At 52.6% G+C, this 17376-nt stretch overlaps 1 protein-coding gene across 3 annotated transcripts; it reads left to right on the top strand.

Moving 5' to 3' along the window:
* The first annotated feature begins 4373 nt into the window (after positions 1-4373).
* SEC61G (SEC61 translocon subunit gamma) lies at positions 4374-8364 on the top strand. 3 transcript variants are annotated; one of them, XM_036327267.1, is made up of 4 exons: positions 4379-4520; positions 6219-6326; positions 7488-7590; positions 8178-8362. In XM_036327267.1, exons 2-4 carry the CDS (start codon positions 6233-6235, stop codon positions 8185-8187), a joined length of 207 nt encoding a protein of 68 aa, XP_036183160.1. In that variant the 5' UTR covers positions 4379-4520; positions 6219-6232; the 3' UTR covers positions 8188-8362. The 3 variants fall into 3 exon arrangements, with proteins under 3 accessions (XP_036183161.1, XP_036183160.1, XP_036183162.1); XM_036327269.1 differs by having other exon boundaries at positions 4396-4520; positions 6229-6326; positions 8178-8364; XM_036327268.1 differs by lacking the exon at positions 8178-8362 and having other exon boundaries at positions 4374-4520; positions 7488-7594.
* The last annotated feature ends 9012 nt before the right edge of the window (positions 8365-17376 follow it).

The raw sequence follows: 17376 nt of genomic DNA, 5'->3' as shown, positions 1-17376 counted from the left end.
TGTGGTAGCTAAATGCCTTTGCTGAATGAATGTCTGGTGAAAGTATGTGAGTGTGAAGGGAGGGGGCCTGCCCTCTCCTCTCCTTTGTGTGGCTCTACAACTTCGGTCAGGCGGGCATCTGAGTAAGAATCTGTGAAAACAGGTCATCCCATCCCTTGTCTGTCTTTCGTCACCGATCATCATGAGGTCGGGACAAAGTAAACCTGCTGTTCTTAATTACATGTTAAAAAATTTTTTAAACTGGTACAGTAGAGATTGTGGAATTGGAATGAATGCTGAAACATTGAGAAAGCATGAGTGAACAGCTGTTTGTTTGTGTGGGACTAGCCAATTTGCTACCAAGAGGGGGGACTGGAAGCAGTCTTAACTCCTCCGGTAGGTTCTCACCAAAACGTTGGTCGAGAATTCTGTTCTGGGACATGGGTGCCAGGAGTGCCCCCACACTCGTCTGGGGAGTTGGGCATGTTTTGTTTATCTGCTCAGCTCCAGTCTGGGCTAGTCTACTGAGAGAGTGTGAATACGAGCATTTGTCTATTTTGGCTGCTCATTACTAGTCTGTGTGAAGTGAAAGCTACTTTGATTTATTTTGCATTTCTGTTAATTCATCTGGCTGAATGTTTGGACTGGACCCATGGTGGGCTGCAAGAATCTCTAGCAGTTCTCAGAGTCTTTTGCTCACCATTACAGAAGGAATCAGCCCATTTAGTTAATATAAATCCCTGTCTATCAGTTGCTCTTACCTGGGTTGTAAAATCGCTGTATTAAATTGAAATTTTGAAGTGCTAGGGTAGATTTAAAGGCTAAAATAAAGGCTAGCTAGGTTCCAAGATTGCTTGTACAAAAAGCAAGAGAAAAGTCTTTTCAAGTTAACTGTTTGCTTAGCAAATTAATAAGGTAGCACATTTCAAAGAACTTGTTATTTATGGTTTTCTTATCTCTTTGGTAGCAATTATTTATTAGAATCCTCTTAGAGGACATAACCTGGTCTTTCCCTTCCTCCCTCATCCTGATTCTGAAAGCATCTGTAACTGGATTTCAAATGGTCTCCAGGCATTCTGTCTGCACAAAACCTCCCTATGCACCTGTTATCTTTCCAGGCCGCCTAAGAGTCATATTACCCCACAGGTCAGACCCCAGCCTCCAGGAGGGAGGGCTGCTGCAGGAGCAGTCTGTGGTTTTCTTCAAAACTCCCACTGTTTAAAGGGAAACAAACAACTGAACTGGGGGACGGGGAATTGGTCAGAGAAATCAAGAGTAAAAGAGAAAAAAATCTGTGAGGAAAAGCAGCCTGGGCTGAGAGAAGGGGGCTGGTGGTGTTGGCAGTTATGCTGCTGGCTGCAAACCTAACAGGTCTTATCAATGAACTTCAAGGTCACAAAAAAATAACTAAGCACAGTCTTTCTCTGCCTTGGTTTAACCCCTTTTAACCCCTCCAATGCTGAATCAGACCGATACCTGTTCTTAGTTTTATCACAAAAGGTCTAGATATACCTTAAGAGTAAAAGTACATTTAAAATGTGTTCATAAATATTAATCTAAAATTGCTGAATGTTCACTTTCGGTAATCATTAAAGGATTAAGGTTTCCAAGAATAAAAATTCTAAAACGTTAAAAACAACTAAACTCCCAGGAGAAAAGTGGAGGGGGAACAAAGCTGAAGTCCACAGCCACCCTGGTGATTTAGAACTGTTTTGCTAGGCAGACTCAGCTCCTGAGAGCCAGGTCAAAGAAGGTGGGGCTGTTGCCGGCGGTGTAGCTGGTCGGTGGCCCTGTGTCGGGTAAGGCTGCTGGCCTGGGCTCTCCCCTCCGACACTCGCCCCGCGAGGTGCTGTCAGCACCGGTTCCCGGCGGGTTCTGTGTGTCTCCTTGTGGCGTTTCTATTATTACTTCCTTATGCTGTTACCTAAAGCCATTATTGATGTTTTACTCTTTGGGATAAATGTCCAACGCTAAGCACTAACAGCTATGCAGTTTCTCAGATGGGAACTTTATGTCCAATGTTATTTCACTGTCCAAAGGCTCGTCTGAGGGAGATAATATTTCCACGCGAGGAAACGGAAGCTAAGGTCGTGGAAGTGTCCCATCTAGGCTCACCCGACTGCAGCCGAAGTCTTACTGAGGCCACACTAACCACGGTCTCCCACACACTCCCCGCTCCTCTGGAGGTCAGGTTCATGTCTTTCAGGCATGGAGCTTTTATTCCTAAACTAGAGGCCCGGTGCACGAAATTCATGCACTGGGGGGGGGGGGGCGCGGGGAGGGCCCCTCAGGCTGGCCTGCACCCTCTCACAGTCTGGGAGCCCTTGGGGGATGTCTGATCGACAGCTTAGGTCCGCTCTCCATGGGGGAGCACACTGACCACCAGGGGGCAGCTCCTGTGTTGAGCATCGGCCCCCTGGTGGTCAGTGTGCATCATAGCGACTGATTGCTCTGCCTTTTGGTTGATTTGCATATTAGCCTTTTAATATAGGATTCTTATTCATTTTTCATAGCTAAGAAACATTTGATAAGAAATATTTGAGCCTGGCCAGCATGGCTCAGTGGTTGAGCATTGACCTATGAACCAGAAGGTCACGGTTTGATTCCTGGTTGGGGCACATGCCCAAGTTGCAGGCTTGATCCCCAGTAGGGGGAGTGCAGGAGTCAGCTGATCAATTGTTCTCTCATCATTGATGTTTCTCTCTCTCCCTTCCTTTCTGAAATCCATAAAAATGTTTTAAAATTGAGTCTATCCCAACATACGCCCTATAGTTTCAGGGTCATCAATTGAGAGCCTTCTGTAATGAAGAGGCCACATTTCATCCTGGAGGCCTAGTGTGGCCTTGAGGTAACCCTGAAGAGCCTTGGGAGTCAGGAGCACTGCTCCCGGTGCTGGGAACAAGTGCATGGCCATTGAGCTTTAGAGAAACCAGGCCCGAGGCCACAGTTATTGTGGTCAGAATGAAAGTGTGGGAAGAAAAGATCTTAAGGAAACATATTCTATGAGGCTTACCGACTGGGTATGGAGAGTAGCGCTCGGCGAGAGGGGGACCCCTATGCTTATAGGCTAGAAAGTGGGTGATGTCCTCCTATGCCGCCAGGAGAACACGCCAAGGGTTTGGCGGTGGGCACAGCGGACACGGGGCCGAGTGTGAGGAGCTGGTAGGACAGCGAACAGACGTGTCCAGTTTGATACGTGGCTGCAAACGTTATTCACTGTTTGGCTTACAGCCTATAGTTAAGTGGAAGTTGAAGCTGTGTGGTTAGAGGAGGCTAAGCAAATGTGTAAAATGGGAGGGGAGTAATAAGTGGACTGTGGTTTCACTAATGGGTAGGAGGTGATCAGAGGAAGAAGTCATTTTATAGCCCAGGAAAAAACAGGAAGTGGAGTGAAAAGATGATGTTGAAGAGAATTGTGGGGGGGAAAATTTGCCAAGGGTATAAAAGTTTAGCGTGAATGGGGAGGGGTGGGGGGCTTAGTGTACTCGGCACACACTGATTGGTGGCTTACTGCATTGTCCATATAGGACAAGGGCTTAGGGTATTTGGCAGGTGTGGATTGGTGGTCCAATGTCTAGTCCATATAAGGTACCTGGTTAGTCAGGTATTTCTGGACTGCAGGTTCCGTCATACCCCGCCCACCAGTTTCCTTAGGGCCTTAGTCACCACCTAAGGGAGTCCTGTCTTTCTCCCACCGTTTGCCCCCCCCCCCCATACCCTTTCTATCCGCTACACATGCAGCCTTTACGCTGTTGTAATTACTTGCTCACCTGCCTGTCCCCCTGGGCACTGCAAATTCCTTCGCTAGACCGAAAAGCCGCAAGGGGACAGGGCGCGCCGGGAGCCAGGAGTCCTCCCTCCAGCAAGGCCACAGGCTGCGCGCTCCCCAGCGACCAGACGCTCGCGTTCGTGATGTTCTCAGGAAAACACAGAGGATCAGCACGTCCCCCAACAAGCCTAAAGCGCGCACGGGCGGCCGGTATCCCCACGGCCGAGCCGGGAGGAGCGGGTTTGCGGGCGGGAGACGAGTTCGGAATTGGCCGCTGGAGCACATCGCACGGCTCCCCGCGCCCCTGTGACCAGTGGAGTCTGTGCGCAGAGCGTGCAGTCGGGACGGCCCACGAGCCACAGGAAACAACTTACACGGAGACCTGCCCACGCAGCGGCCCACGGCCGGCGACGAGCGAGGAGCGGGCAGGCTGGCGGGGCGTCGGGGGCTCGTGGGACACCTGGGGGTCGTGGGGCGCCGGGGGCTCGTGGGGAGGCGGGGGCTCCGGGGCTGGCGGGGAAGAACTAGACAGACGCCAAACTCGCTGCAACCGAGAGCCCAGCCCCACAGGAAGCCCAGCCCGGGGCGGTCCTCTCACCGGAAGCGGGGCCGCGACGCACGTCGGCGGCGCCTGCGCAGTGAGGTCAACGCTCAAGGGACCAATGAACGCAGAGGTGGGCGGGCTGGAGACCCGCGCCCCGGCTTCCGGTTCCGGCTGGCGACGGAGGGTCGGCTCCAGTGCGACGTGTCCCAGGCGGCGAGGCGGCGGCAGGTAAGGCGCTGTCCGGGGCCCGGGCGACCCTCTGTGACTCGCGGGGCGGCCGGCGGGCGGGGAGGGGGCCCGGGTCCGGCCGCGCTGAGGTGGCAGCGGAGACGCGGGCCCCCGAGGAGAGGGCTTCCGGGCCTGAAAACGCGTCCCCGGCCCCTGCGTGTGAGTCCTGTGTGTGCGGTTCCGGGGGCTTCCGGGCGGTGGTCAGGTGACGGCCTGCGGGCCTCCTGGAGGTGGCTCTGGGGGTGTGAGTCCCCTCGGGCGTGTGTCCCGCTTCCCTCGGATGTGGGTCCCCTGGGATGTGGGTCCCCTGGGATGTGAGTCCCCTGGGATGTGAGTCCCCCTCGGATGTGAGCCCCCCCCTCGGATGTGGGTCCCCTGGGATGTGAGTCCCCCTCGGATGTGGGCCCCCCTGGGATGTGAGTCCCCTGGGATGTGAGTCCCCCTGGGATGTGAGCCCCCCCTGGGATTTGAGCCCCCTCGGATGTGGGTCCCCTGGGATGTGGGCCCCCCTGGGATGTGGGTCCCCTGGGATGTGAGCCCCCCCTCGGATTTGGGCCCCCTGGGATGTGAGCCCCCTCGGATGTGAGCCCCCCCTCGGATGTGGGTCCCCTGGGATGTGGGTCCCCTGGGGTGTGGGTCCCCTGGGATGTGGGCCCCCTTGGATGTGGGTCCCCTGGGATGTGCCTGCCCTCGGGAGAGCCGTATTTAGGCGGCCCTGACAGGCGCCTGTGATGTGGGGGGTTGTCAGTCTAATGAACAGGTCACAGAGGGTTCCTGCAGCCCCCACCCCACCGCTCACCCCAGGAAAGGGTCCTTGCGTGGCAGCAGCTGTAAAGTTTCAGCCCCTGGGTTTGAAATACTGAGTGAAATACTGAGAAAACAGGCGTTGGTATGTTTGGGGAGGGACCCAACATTCTCCGCCCAGACGCGTATGAGAACCCCTAGTTACCTGTCTATTTTAAACGTTTGGAGTCTGTTGCCCAACTGCCCACCCGCAGCGAGGAAGCGGTCATAGCTGGTGTGAACGGCCGCTGGCCCGACAGTGCCTCTCGCTGCGCTCCGGAGTGTCTGGGTGTCTGTCCGCAGCTCCCCGACGCCTGGAGGGGAGGGGAGCGCAGGGGCGGGCTGGTCTCGCGCGCAGAGCTGAGGTTAGACGGGAGGAACGCGCCCTGTTTCCCATGAGCTGTGCCCACACCCAAGGGCTTGCCCACAGCCGCTTGGTCCTTGTGGTTCTGGCACTTGGGTAGGTCTCTCCCGGCCTGGAGCGGTCAGTGCAGTCCACGCTGGCCTCGGCCCCGGCTCCTGCAGAGCCATCGCTGCGTTTCCTGGGGAGACAGGCTTCCGGGAGTTTACAGTAAAATAGGAAGTGCCTGCTGATTCCCAGCGCCGTCGGCTCCCTCGTAGGGACAGCGGAGGCCGCGGAGTGCGTGAGGACAGTGATGGCGGTGGCCCTCGCATCCTTTGTCAGTGACGATCATCACAGTCACCGGCCAAGCCGTGGCCCCGGTGCTTTGCTGGAATTCACAAAAACAGCGTCAGCTTAGGCTCGGAGTCTCTCCTCTCTTCTCTCTTTCCTTTTGTTTATTCTGTGAGTTGGGATTGACCCGTCAGGCATGCCTTTCTGGCGGTCTCCTCTGCACGTTGGTATCACAAGGCCTGGCCGCGTGGCCCCCGTACGTGACTGTCTTCTCCTGTTAGCCTGAACCAGCGCCATGGACCAGGTCATGCAGTTCGTTGAGCCAAGTCGGCAGTTTGTGAAGGACTCCATCCGGCTGGTCAAGAGATGCACCAAACCCGACAGAAAAGGTAAAGCTTGACAGTGAGAGGAAAAGGTCAATCCCTGCATTTAAGCCTTTTACTTGCTTACTATTGTCCTCCTGAATAGCCATTGAATTACTGTCTTTTAATCCACATTTTTATGTATTTTGCTTTATTTTTTAAGTCACTTCCTATATTTTGTACACTTTATATGTGATTCTGTTTTATGTATTTTCAAATGGTGTAAGAGTATTTATTACAGCCTTATTTTCCTGTTAAGTTTGCCTTAGTCATATTTAATGACTTCAGAGTTTTTAGTGTCTTCTGTATTTTCACTCTAGAAAGTCTTCTGGGAGTCCTCATGCTCAGTACTGCCCCCTCCTCTCCCCAGACAGAACCCTAACGGGAACCAACAACAGAGTTGCCAACCTAGGAAGTTTAATTTCTTATTTATCCTGGTTCATGTGTTAGAAGGTGCACCAGAGTTTGTCTACTTGTATTCATTTCTCGACTGCTGCCTGCGCTAGGGCTAGGCGCTGGATTACAACAGAGCATGTAATACATTGTGTGATATGTATAGTAAACTATACAGCACTGTACCATGGAGAACAGTCCTTGCTCTTACGAGCATAGACCTTTTCAGGGAAGGTAGTCCTGAGCAAACAAATGCAGTTCAGTTTCTAATTACTGCTGTCGGAAGGGTATGGAAAAGAAATAGAAGAATCTGGACAGCTTCCCCAAGGAAATAACGTGAAATGGAAACAGTACTGGGGTCTGAAACCTTTACAGAAAATTGTGCTCAACCCAGTCTGATTTTCAGCCTTGTGTATTGAATCCAGTAGGCCTATATTTTATGAAAAGTCATGTTTTGTGCTTTCATAATCTATTTTTAGCAATGTTAGAAGTTTTTAAAGACAAATACTCTATTTCTTCTATCCGCATTTTATTTCTTTTTGGCATCCTGGTCATTTGCTGAGAAGATAAAACATTTTACTGCTTGTTGATGGATTCACTAGTGGTATAGCCTTTATTTCTTTCTTAAAACATTGTCAGTTTACTTACTATTAATAAATAGTGTCATATTTTATTTAAAATTATATATTTATTATCAGGAGAAATGTTCACCGGTAAGTTTATGTTACTGCTAGTTTTTCCCCCTATACTTGCAGTGATACTGTGAAAATGATGAATTTTGTGTTTTTAATCCAGAATTCCAGAAGATTGCCATGGCGACAGCAATCGGATTTGCTATAATGGGTTTCATTGGCTTTTTTGTGAAATTGATCCATATCCCTATTAATAACATCATTGTGTAAGTAAACTTTTTGAAATAGACAATATCTAGAATAGAATGAAAATCGAAACCATTTGAGTTGACAGTTTGCTGTTTCATCAGTGCGCAGACATGTCTCCTGACTTTTTAACGCTGCTGGGATCTGCTGGTATTTATTAGGCACCTGATAGTGGGAAGTGGCTTTGTTTTCAGATGATTAGGCCAGGGGTTTGGGTACCTGGGAAGCTGCGTGGTTGAGAACCATGGCTAGTCTGAGCTCTCTATTTGCAGCCAGTGTGTTACCCATCAAACTGGACACTTCTCCGCGGCCACCCCGATAGGCAGCTCATGCTTTCTGTCTTGTTCAGAAAGACATTTCCCAAGTGAGGACTCTGAGTCTTTGAGATCCGTCTGTTCTGGCAGCCACTTTATCTCCAAGGACGTTTTCAGTCCAAGACTTTAGAGTTCAGTTTCTTCTCTGTTATGCGGTCTTGGGCCCTGTAGGTGTGTGTGGCTCGCAGTGAACTGGTTTTGGTGCCATCACAGCACAGCATACTGCCTTTCAGGTCGTTATTGTTGTTAAAAGCTGACGAACACGCAGAGCTGACCCTTTTTCTCTCTTGCAGCGGTGGCTGAAGGCCTGTGGATGAGGGGATCATCGTGGGGATCGGTGGACAGTGCGATTTGAGAAGCTCATGGAGTAAAAAAAATTGCCTGCATGTTTTGTGTTCTTTCTTTTTTTTCCCAAGATGTTTTCGTTTCTAAATTAAAGTAATTTCAATATAAATAAACTTCTCTGTTTTCTATCACAGATATTTACAAATTGTTGAAATGTGTTAAGAATCTGAGGTCTGCTATCAGTTGTAAGGGGTGTAAGACGCCAGGCAGTCCTTCCTTCCCCAGGAATTGAAGTTTTAAAGTAAAATAGCTGGACTCAGACATTAAACATAGATTTTCCTTTAGTTCTTCTTCCTGGCTATTTTAGAATTCACTTTCTGGTTTCCCACATTTCCTCCCAGAAGGCTCCTTTGAGTGGTAGTAACTAGCATTTAGACGGGGTTGGTGAGGAAGATCCACGCTCTCAGACCAGGTCTGTCAGACTCCCGTCCCCTGGGAGGTCCTCTGTTCCCGCCCCTTCCTCACACCACGCACCACGAGTTGGTGAAAGGGGTTTCCCAGCACCAGTCACACATGGATGTTTGCGTTTGAGGCCACAGGTCGAGTATCCTGACTCCCAGGCAGCTGTTCTGCAGGAGGGGACGCACTCTTAGGTTCAATTGGCCTTTGTTATCAGTGTCAGCGGTCGCCAACCTTTCGGACCTCATGGACCACCAGTGGTCCGCAACCGCTGATCTGTGTAAGCTAGGACCTGAGCGCCCAATTATAGACTCAGAATTTAGAGGAACGGCTCCAAGTTCCTTAGACAAAGCAATAGATTTTTATAGAATTGGCTTTTATTTAACATGTCATTTTCAGAAAAATTTCCAGAAAAAACCCCTAATGGCAGTGACGTATCAAAAGTATAAAACGAGCCAGAACAGTCTTCTCAGGTGAGGGGGTTGGTTTTCTTCACAGCTTTCTGAGTAACCAGGCCTAAGCCCCCACGGCCCACGGATGGGCTAGATGCTGTCGCTCTGTCCCGCGCCGTTTGGAGGCGCTTACGTTTCCAGCAGTTCTGGGATTCGGTGATGCCTTCAGCACTTCCATCCCTTCACATCTCCAAGGTTTTGTCCTGGAGTTTCAATAAACATCGCCACGCCGGGTGTCCCAGAGTTCTCCAGCTATGCCCCCACCAGTAAGCATCTGTTAAAAGCTGAAAACACGACCTTGCCATTTTTTTGAATATTGCAAAGAAACCCGGTAGCACACAGTTACACATAATGTGTGCTTGCAATTATTTTGGGCCCACAACCTATAAAAAAAGTTATGCAAGTTCTAGAAACACTTCGGAATCCCATGAATCCCAGAGCCCACTTCAAACGAACTTGCAGCTCACTGTCCAAAGGGGTGCACGTGTATCAGCTCAGGTCCGCGGCTGGAACGGGTTAAAACACATTCACTTTCTGCCTGTTTCCTCAACGCATTTTGCTGAATTTAACAAGGCGAAGTGGGACACAATAGAGAAATGTGAAAGTATCTTTGGCTCTGAGGCCCACTCCTGATGCCTGAGTGGATTGGGTTTGAATTTAATAAACTGGGTGTGAATCAGTGTCCTGAAGTGTCTGTTCCCTTCGCGAGGTGAATTGACGGACTGCGAGGCGGGCAAAGCAGCATGACGCTGCCATCACGGAGGGGGTGCGGGTTATAAAATACCTCCTATTGCTGCATTGGCCCTACTGTCCGCCCGGGTGGGCGGGCGTTTCAGCAGCATCTCAGCGGGGAAGAAGAAGTGGTGTGAGGCTCGCGGAGGGAGGGTTTTCCCTGCTTCTGAGGATGGATAAGCGGACTGGGTGACGCTTTTCTTTCATGGTTCAGAAGGTGGGAAAGAAGAGCTGTTAGCAGAAGAGGTGACTGATTCATGGATTCTTATTTCTGATGCAAAAGAAACAAAAAATTCCCAAGCAGCTCTTGGGCCAAAGAGGAAATTAAGAAACAATCATAGTTTACTGAGGAAGTGGAATTAATGAAAAGGCTATATAAAAACTTACGGGACTTGGTCAAATTCTGAAACCTAAAGTGGTTTTTTGGTTGTTGTTTTTTTTTTTTAAAGATTTGATTATTATTTTTTAAAATATTTTTTAAAATTTATTTTAGAGAGAAAGGGACAGGGGAGAGAGAAACATCCATCAGCTGCCTCCTGCATGCCCCCTACTGGGGATGGAGCCCGCAACCTGGGCATGTGCCCTGACTGGGAGTGGAACCGGTGACTTCTTGGTGCAGGGGACGATGCTCAATCAACAGCCACATCGGCCAGGAGACTGTATTATTATTATTATTTAAAAATATATTTTATTGATTTCAGAGATGAAGGGAGAGGGAGAGAGAGTTACATCAGTGATGAGCGAGAATCATTGATCGGCTGCCTCCTGCGCGCCCCCTACTGGGGAATCGAGCCTGCAACCCAGGCATGTGCCCTTGATTGGAATCGAACCCGGGACCCTTCAGTCCGCAGGCTGACACTCTATCCACTAGGCCAAACCAGATAGGGCAGACTTTATTATTTTTAAAGCAATTTTAGGCTCACAGAAAAATTGAGAAGAAGGTACAGAGACTTCCCATATACCCTCACCCCTCACACATTACCAACATCTCCCACCAGAGCTACATTTGTCACAGTTGATAAACCTACATTGACATGTCATTGTCATCCCAAATCCATAACTTACCTTAGGGTCACTCTTGGTGTTGGACATTGTATGGTTTTGACAAACGTATGATGAGATACATCCACCGTTACAATATACAGAATGATTTCACAGGTATGGGGCTGTAAACACATCTGCGTAGTCAGACTGTCACATAAGCCATGTTAGCAGGCGTTGCAGTGACCCCTGCGGGGAGCGACCTGGTGCCCAAGAAGCTCATGGTCTCCTAGACTCATGGCTGCTGGCAGAGAGGACCTAGCAGGCAAATGGGCAGGTCAGATGGCTGAGCGTCTGGGTACAGTCAGTCCCACCCAGTGGGCACTGTGGTGGTGGTGGTGGTGGTGGTGGTGATGGTGATGGTGGTGGTGATGATGCTGGTGGTGGTGGTGGTGATGGTGGTGATGGTGGTGGTGGTGGTGGTGGTGATGCTGGTGGTGGTGGTGGTGGTGGTGATGGTGGTGGTGGTGATGGTGGTGGTGGTGGTGGTGGTGATGCTGGTGGTGGTGGTGCTGGTGGTGGTGGTGGTGCTGGTCGTGGTGGTGGTGATGCTGGTGGTGGTGGTGGTGGTGGTGATGCTGGTGGTGATGGTGGTGGTGGTGGTGATGCTGGTGGTGGTGGTGGTGGTGGTGGTGCTGGTCGTGGTGGTGGTGATGCTGGTGGTGGTGGTGGTGGTGGTGGTGGTGATGCTGTTGGTGATGGTGGTGGTGGTGATGCTGTTGGTGATGGTGATGGTGGTGATGCTGGTGGTGATGGTGGTGGTGATGCTGGTGGTGGTGGTGGTGGTGGTGATGCTGGTGGTGCTGGTGGTGGTGGTGGTGGTGATGCTGGTGGTGGTGGTGGTGGTGGTGATGGTGGTGATGCTGGTGGTGGTGGTGGTGATGGTGGTGGTGGTGGTGGTGATGCTGGTCGTGGTGGTGGTGGTGCTGATGGTGGTGGTGGTGATGCTGGTGGTGGTGGTGGTGGTGGTGATGATGCTGGTGGTGGTGGTGATGCTGGTGGTGGTGGTGGTGGTGGTGGTGGTGATGCTGGTGGTGGTGGTGGTGGTGATGCTGGTGGTGGTGGTGGTGGTGGTGATGGTGGTGATGCTGGTGGTGGTGATGGTGATGGTGGTGGTGGTGGTGGTGATGCTGGTCGTGGTGGTGTGGTGCTGATGGTGGTGGTGGTGATGCTGGTGGTGGTGATGGTGGTGGTGGTCGTGGTGGTGGTGGTGGTGATGGTGGTGATGCTGGTGGTGGTGGTGGTGGTGATGCTGGTGGTGGTGGTGGTGGTGATGCTGGTGTGGTGGTGGTGATGCTGTGGTGGTGGTGGTGGTGGTGATGGTGGTGGTGGTGGTGGTGGTGATGGTCGTGGTGGTGGTGATGCTGGTCGTGGTGGTGGTGGTGCTGGTCGTGGTGGTGGTGATGCTGGTGGTGGTGGTGGTGATGGTGGTGATGGTGGTGGTGGTGGTGGTGGTGGTGGTGGTGATGGTGATGGTGGTGGTGGTGGTGGTGGTGGTGATGGTGGTGATGGTGGTGTGGTGGGGTGATGCTGGTGGTGGTGGTGGTGGTGGTGGTGATGGTGGTGGTGGTGGTGGTGATGCTGGTCGTGGTGGTGGTGGTGCTGATGGTGGTGGTGGTGATGCTGGTGGTGGTGGTGGGTGGTGGGTCGTGGTGGTGGTGGTGGTGATGGTGGTGATGCTGGTGGTGGTGGTGGGTGGTGATGCTGGTGGTGGTGGTGGTGATGCTGGTGGTGTGTGGGTGGTGGTGGTGATGCTGGTGGTGGTGTGGTGGTGATGCTGGTGGTGGTGGTGGTGTGGTGGTGGTGATGGTGGTGATGCTGGTGGTGGTGGTGGTGATGGGTGGTGGTGGTGGTGGTGATGCTGTCCGTGGTGTGTGGGTGGTGCTGATTGTGTGGGTGGTGATGTGGCTGGCTGGTCGGTGGTGTGGTTGATGGTGGTGATGGTGGTGGTGATGCTGGTGGTGGTGGTGGTGGTGGTGGTGGTGGTGGTGAGGCTGGTGGTGGGGGGTGGTGGTGGTGGTGGTGATGGTGGTGGTGGTGGTGGTGGTGATGGGTGGTGATGTGGTGGTGATGCTGGTGGATGGTGGTGTGAGGCTGGTGGGTGGTGATTGCTGTGGTGGTGGTGGTGGTGGTGGTGGTGGTGATGGTGGTGGTGGGTGGTGGTTATTGCTGGTGGTGGTGTGGTGGATGCTGGTGGTGGTTGATGGTGATGCTGGTGGTGGTGATGGTGGTTGGTGGTGGTGGTGATGCTGGTGGTGATGCTGGTGGTGGTGGTGGTGATCCTGGTGGTGGTGGTGGTGATGCTGGTGGTGGTGGTGTCTGGGGATCTACTAAAATGCTGAGCTCTGTGCTAAGTGGGGAGCCCTATCCAGCGCTGGGTTTCATGTGCACCTGCGGCCCACTCACCCCGCACCGGCCCTCAGGGCCACCTCGGAGCCCTCACCCTCAGCACCAGGTCAGACCCAGAAGTCCTGGGCGAGACGGGAGAAGCTGCGCAGGGACCAGCAGGAGGACAGGGCTCAGGGAGGAGAGAGCGGGCACCAGGCAGACGGGTGGAGCAAAGGGGCCCGTTCCGCTGGGTGCCCTGGTGCCCCCATACAGGTCAGTCCCGCGGGAGGGCCCCTGTGAGCGGCCGTCACAGGCAGCTGCCCATCTCCCTTCCTCTCCCAAAGAGGCGCCCTCCCCGGTGCCCGGTGCCCGGTGCCCGCGGCTCAGCAAGCACAGGGCCCCCTCTTTCTGCCCCTCTGGGCGCAGCGCAGGCCCGAGAGCCACGTGGCTGCCTTTAGCATCGCCCTTAGCCGCAGAGTGACCCACGACCCCTGCTGCGTGGCATCTGGACCCTCCGGCTCAGGGCCGTCCTGGGACTGAGGACACGGGACGGACACCTGCTGTTGGGCTTCTGCTGTGAGCGACCAGCCACGCGCACCCACGGCTCCCTGTCTGCTGAGGACCGAATGCGGGGTGGAGTGATGCCCCCTGCGGCTGCTTGGGGTGAGGTGTGTGCCAGCGGCAGAAACAGTCCCAAGTGAGAGAAGAGCTTTTTCCTTTTAAACACATTTTTTTGTTGTTGAGAGTATTACAGATACCTCCCATTTGCCCGCCTCCCCCCCCCCCCCCCCCCCCCCCCCGCTCCCCCAGGTCTTCACTACCCTATGGCCTGTGTCATGGGCGGTGCGTGTTAAGTAGGTGAGTTCTCTGCTTTCTCTCTTCTCGCCCCCCCCCCCCCCCCCCCCCCCCCCCCCCCCACACCCACACACACACACACACACACACACACACACACACACAGGAGTTCTGAGAGCTGCCTTAGACGCCTTCCTAAGCCGACTTCCTAAGTCCCTCTCCCTCTCCCCTCCTTCTGCCTCTTTCCCCCCCTCCCTCTCCTCCCCCTCTCCCTTCCCCCTCCCCCTCCCCCTCCCTTTCCCCCTCCCCCTCCCTTCCCCCCTCCCCCTCTCCCTATCCCTCCCCTTCCCCCTCCCTTTCCCCCTCCCCCTCTCTCCCTCCCTCCCCTTCCCCCTCCCCTTCTCACTCTCCCTCTCCCTCTCTCCCTCCCTCCCCTTCCCCCTCTCCCTCTCCCCCCTCTCCCCCTCTCCTTCTCCCTCTCCCCTCCCCCCTCTCCCTCTCTCCCTCTCTCTCCCTCTCCCTTTCCCCTCTCCCTCGTGCCCTTCCCCCTCCCCTCCCCCCCCTCTCCCTATAAGGATTGTAATGCCTGCTTCTCAGAGCGGCTGGGAGAATAGTCTGCGATGTGGAACTCACTGGCTTAGAATCAACCCCTCAAGTCAGAGCCCACAGCTGGCAGCGGGAGTGCAATGATGGGCGGTGGTTTTGTGCCCAAAACGGTCCCTGCAGGGCTTCCATTGCAAGTGAGCCAGGCCATCAGTTCCATCAGAGTCACATCCGGGGCGGGTGGGGGGGGGGGGGGGGAGTTTGGGGTGGTAGGGGGGTGATATGCCATTTTTATACTATACTTTTTCCTATTAAGTCAGGGAAAGGTACTCAGCCCTGGCTCTAATTTGCATTTTTTGGTTATAATTTAGGATCATATTTTCTCATGATTTGTTTACTATTTTTAAACCTCTATGGAGGTTTTTTGTGTGAAATATTTTAATCTTTTCCAGATAGCTAATGGGATGTTAGTATAAAGAACCATTAAAATGCACCATTAACTTGAAAAGATATGATTGTCTCCCAATTGTAATCTTAAAAAAGCCTCTCTGCTTTGTTTGCTTTTAGTTTGTTGGTTTTTTGTTTCCTTCTGCAGGTTGTGAATATTTTATATTCGTGTGCGTTTGTTTATCCCGTTGTGAGTCTTCCGTTGCTTCAAAGCTGAGATTGCTCCCATGGCCCAGGCCTCATGCATATTCTGTCCTGTTACCTGTAGACTTTGCTTGCAGATTTCTAAAGTTTTAGTTTTTGGTTGATCTGCACCTTATTTTACCTTACATATTTTTACATGATTTGTAGACACTAAAAATGCGAGCCTATTAAATGACATTTCATGGATGCTCATTCCCGAAGGCTGTGATCCAATCTCCCTCTTTTTAAAAAAATATATTTTTATTGATTTCAGAGAGGAATGGAGAGGGAGAGAGAGAGAAACATCAATGATGAGAGAGAATCATGGATCAGCTGCCTCCTGCATGCCCCACACTTGGGACTGAGCCGGCCACCCGGGCATATGCCCTGACTGGGAATCGAACTGTGACCTCCTGGCTCACAGGTCGATGCTCAACACTGAGCCACACCATCCAGGTTCTTTGTTGTTGTTGTTTTTTTAAATTATGGAACGTTTCATAAATTTGCATTTAAAAATATGGAACATTTCACCCTTGCGCAGCGAGCAGGCAGGTCCTCTCTGTATCTGTCCAATGTCAGTGCATTTGCTGCTGGAGCCCTGGCCGAGGCGTCCACCATCCTCCTGTGAGCTTTCCCTAATTCTACTCCTTCCCGGTTGTGGAGTGTTTGGGGGTAACCAGTCTCTGATCCCCACCTTATTGCCTGGGGAGGGGCAGAACCTGAGGCTGGCAGCTCTGTGTCCAGACGCCCTGCCCTCGGTGAGCAGACCTTGGTGTCCCCAGGCCCCGGGCAGGCGCTGCGCTGCGGGCCGCCCATCTGCTTGGTGGTGACACTTCTCCACCCACTCCTGGTTTTCCAAACACTGTGTCCTGGGCTCTCTGCCTTGGTCACATTCAGCCTGAGGAAGGCCCTCTGCTGTCACTGTAGCGGACTCCTGGGAGATGGGAAAGAGACATGTGCGCTGCTGCTTCAACCAGAACTCTCCGGTTCTCTTCTATTGTAAAGGCCCAGGGCTGCTTGGAGTAGGGATAGAACCTTTCGCAGCCCAATCTTTATTTCACATTGTGTTTGCCTGTTTACTGTTCGGCACATGTGTGTGACTTCCCAATCCTCAGGAAAGGGCAGAACAAAACAGAACAAGCAAGTGAGCGAGTGAGCAGGAGGAGAGTGAGAATGAGCCGATGGGGAGGGAGAGATGGCATCCTGCTGGACGCTGTTCTGGGCCTGGAGCTCCCAGCCCCTCAGACGCGCGCCTGAAAGGAAGCCTCAGGCCCAGCCGTGGCCGCCATTGGGTGAGGGTCATCCCGTGCACCAAGAGGTTGCCGGTTCGATTCCGTGTGTGTGTGCGCACGTGTGCCTGTGTGTGTGTGTGGCTCCATCCCCATGCATGCAGGAGGGACATACAGGAGGCAGCCGATCCATGTTTCTCTCTCTCTCTTTCTCTCTCTCCCTCTCTCTCTAAAATCAATAACAAAAAAAAATCATGAAAAGAAACCACAGGAGCAAGTCAGACATGAACCCGTGTGGGACGGAAACCTTTGCCTGCATTGTTCTCCCGCATCCATGAGACGGGAGTGGTGGTGTCCCGGCTGGCTCTCTACGAACCCCTGTCACTTATTGAAATGGACACCTGGCCGTTCCCCTCTCTCGGGGATCGCTCCCAAAGGATTAACTTCCAAAGAGCCGTCTGCAAAGGTGATGACTGCTCCCCCAAACCAGCTCTGCAGGGACAAAAACACTCAGAAAGCATAACAGAGAGGAAGGAACCCAGTCAGCCGGACAAACAATACAAACCATTTGCCCCCAAGCGGCCCAGCGTTTGAGAGCTAATTACAAAAAGGCCGCTTAGATTTCATTTCTGATATGTGTCGCACAAATTAGGAGGACGGAGAGCAGTCCACAGTGTCACAGGCACGGCCCCAAACTTTTCTCCAATTCACAGAAAGGTAGGTTCTAAAAACATAAAGTTACCGATAGTTGAACCACACTGAGAAAGTTAGCGTTTTTATTTGTTTCTTTCTCTTTTGCTCTTGATTTCTCATGTTTACTTCACCTCAGAACTCCTTCAGTGTAGGAACAGACACAGCATGCACACACATGCACACACACATGCACACACACACAGCCTTCACAGGTTTTGCTGTCTCATTACTTACCACCGAGATCTAGAGACTCGTGGGGGAGGAATGACGCAGGGACTCACTTGGTAAACCCTTGTTCCTGCCGC

Source organism: Myotis myotis, unplaced genomic scaffold (assembly GCF_014108235.1).
Source record: "Myotis myotis isolate mMyoMyo1 unplaced genomic scaffold, mMyoMyo1.p scaffold_m19_p_11, whole genome shotgun sequence".
NCBI lineage: Eukaryota > Metazoa > Chordata > Mammalia > Chiroptera > Vespertilionidae > Myotis > Myotis myotis.
Note: the sequence above shows the minus strand (reverse complement) of the source record. Positions and strands in the feature narration are given on the sequence as shown.

What these genes read in the sequence shown, in the direction of transcription:
- SEC61G (XM_036327269.1), top strand. Translation starts at nt 4,411, where the DNA reads ATGAACGCAGAGGTGGGCGGGCTGGAGACCCGCGCCCCGGCTTCCGGT. An exon ending in AGGCGGCGAGGCGGCGGCAG is followed by an intron (nt 4,521 to 6,228) that starts GTAAGGCGCTGT and finishes AGCCTGAACCAG; the next exon opens with CGCCATGGACCAGGTCATGC. An exon ending in CACCAAACCCGACAGAAAAG is followed by an intron (nt 6,327 to 7,487) that starts GTAAAGCTTGAC and finishes TTTTTAATCCAG; the next exon opens with AATTCCAGAAGATTGCCATG.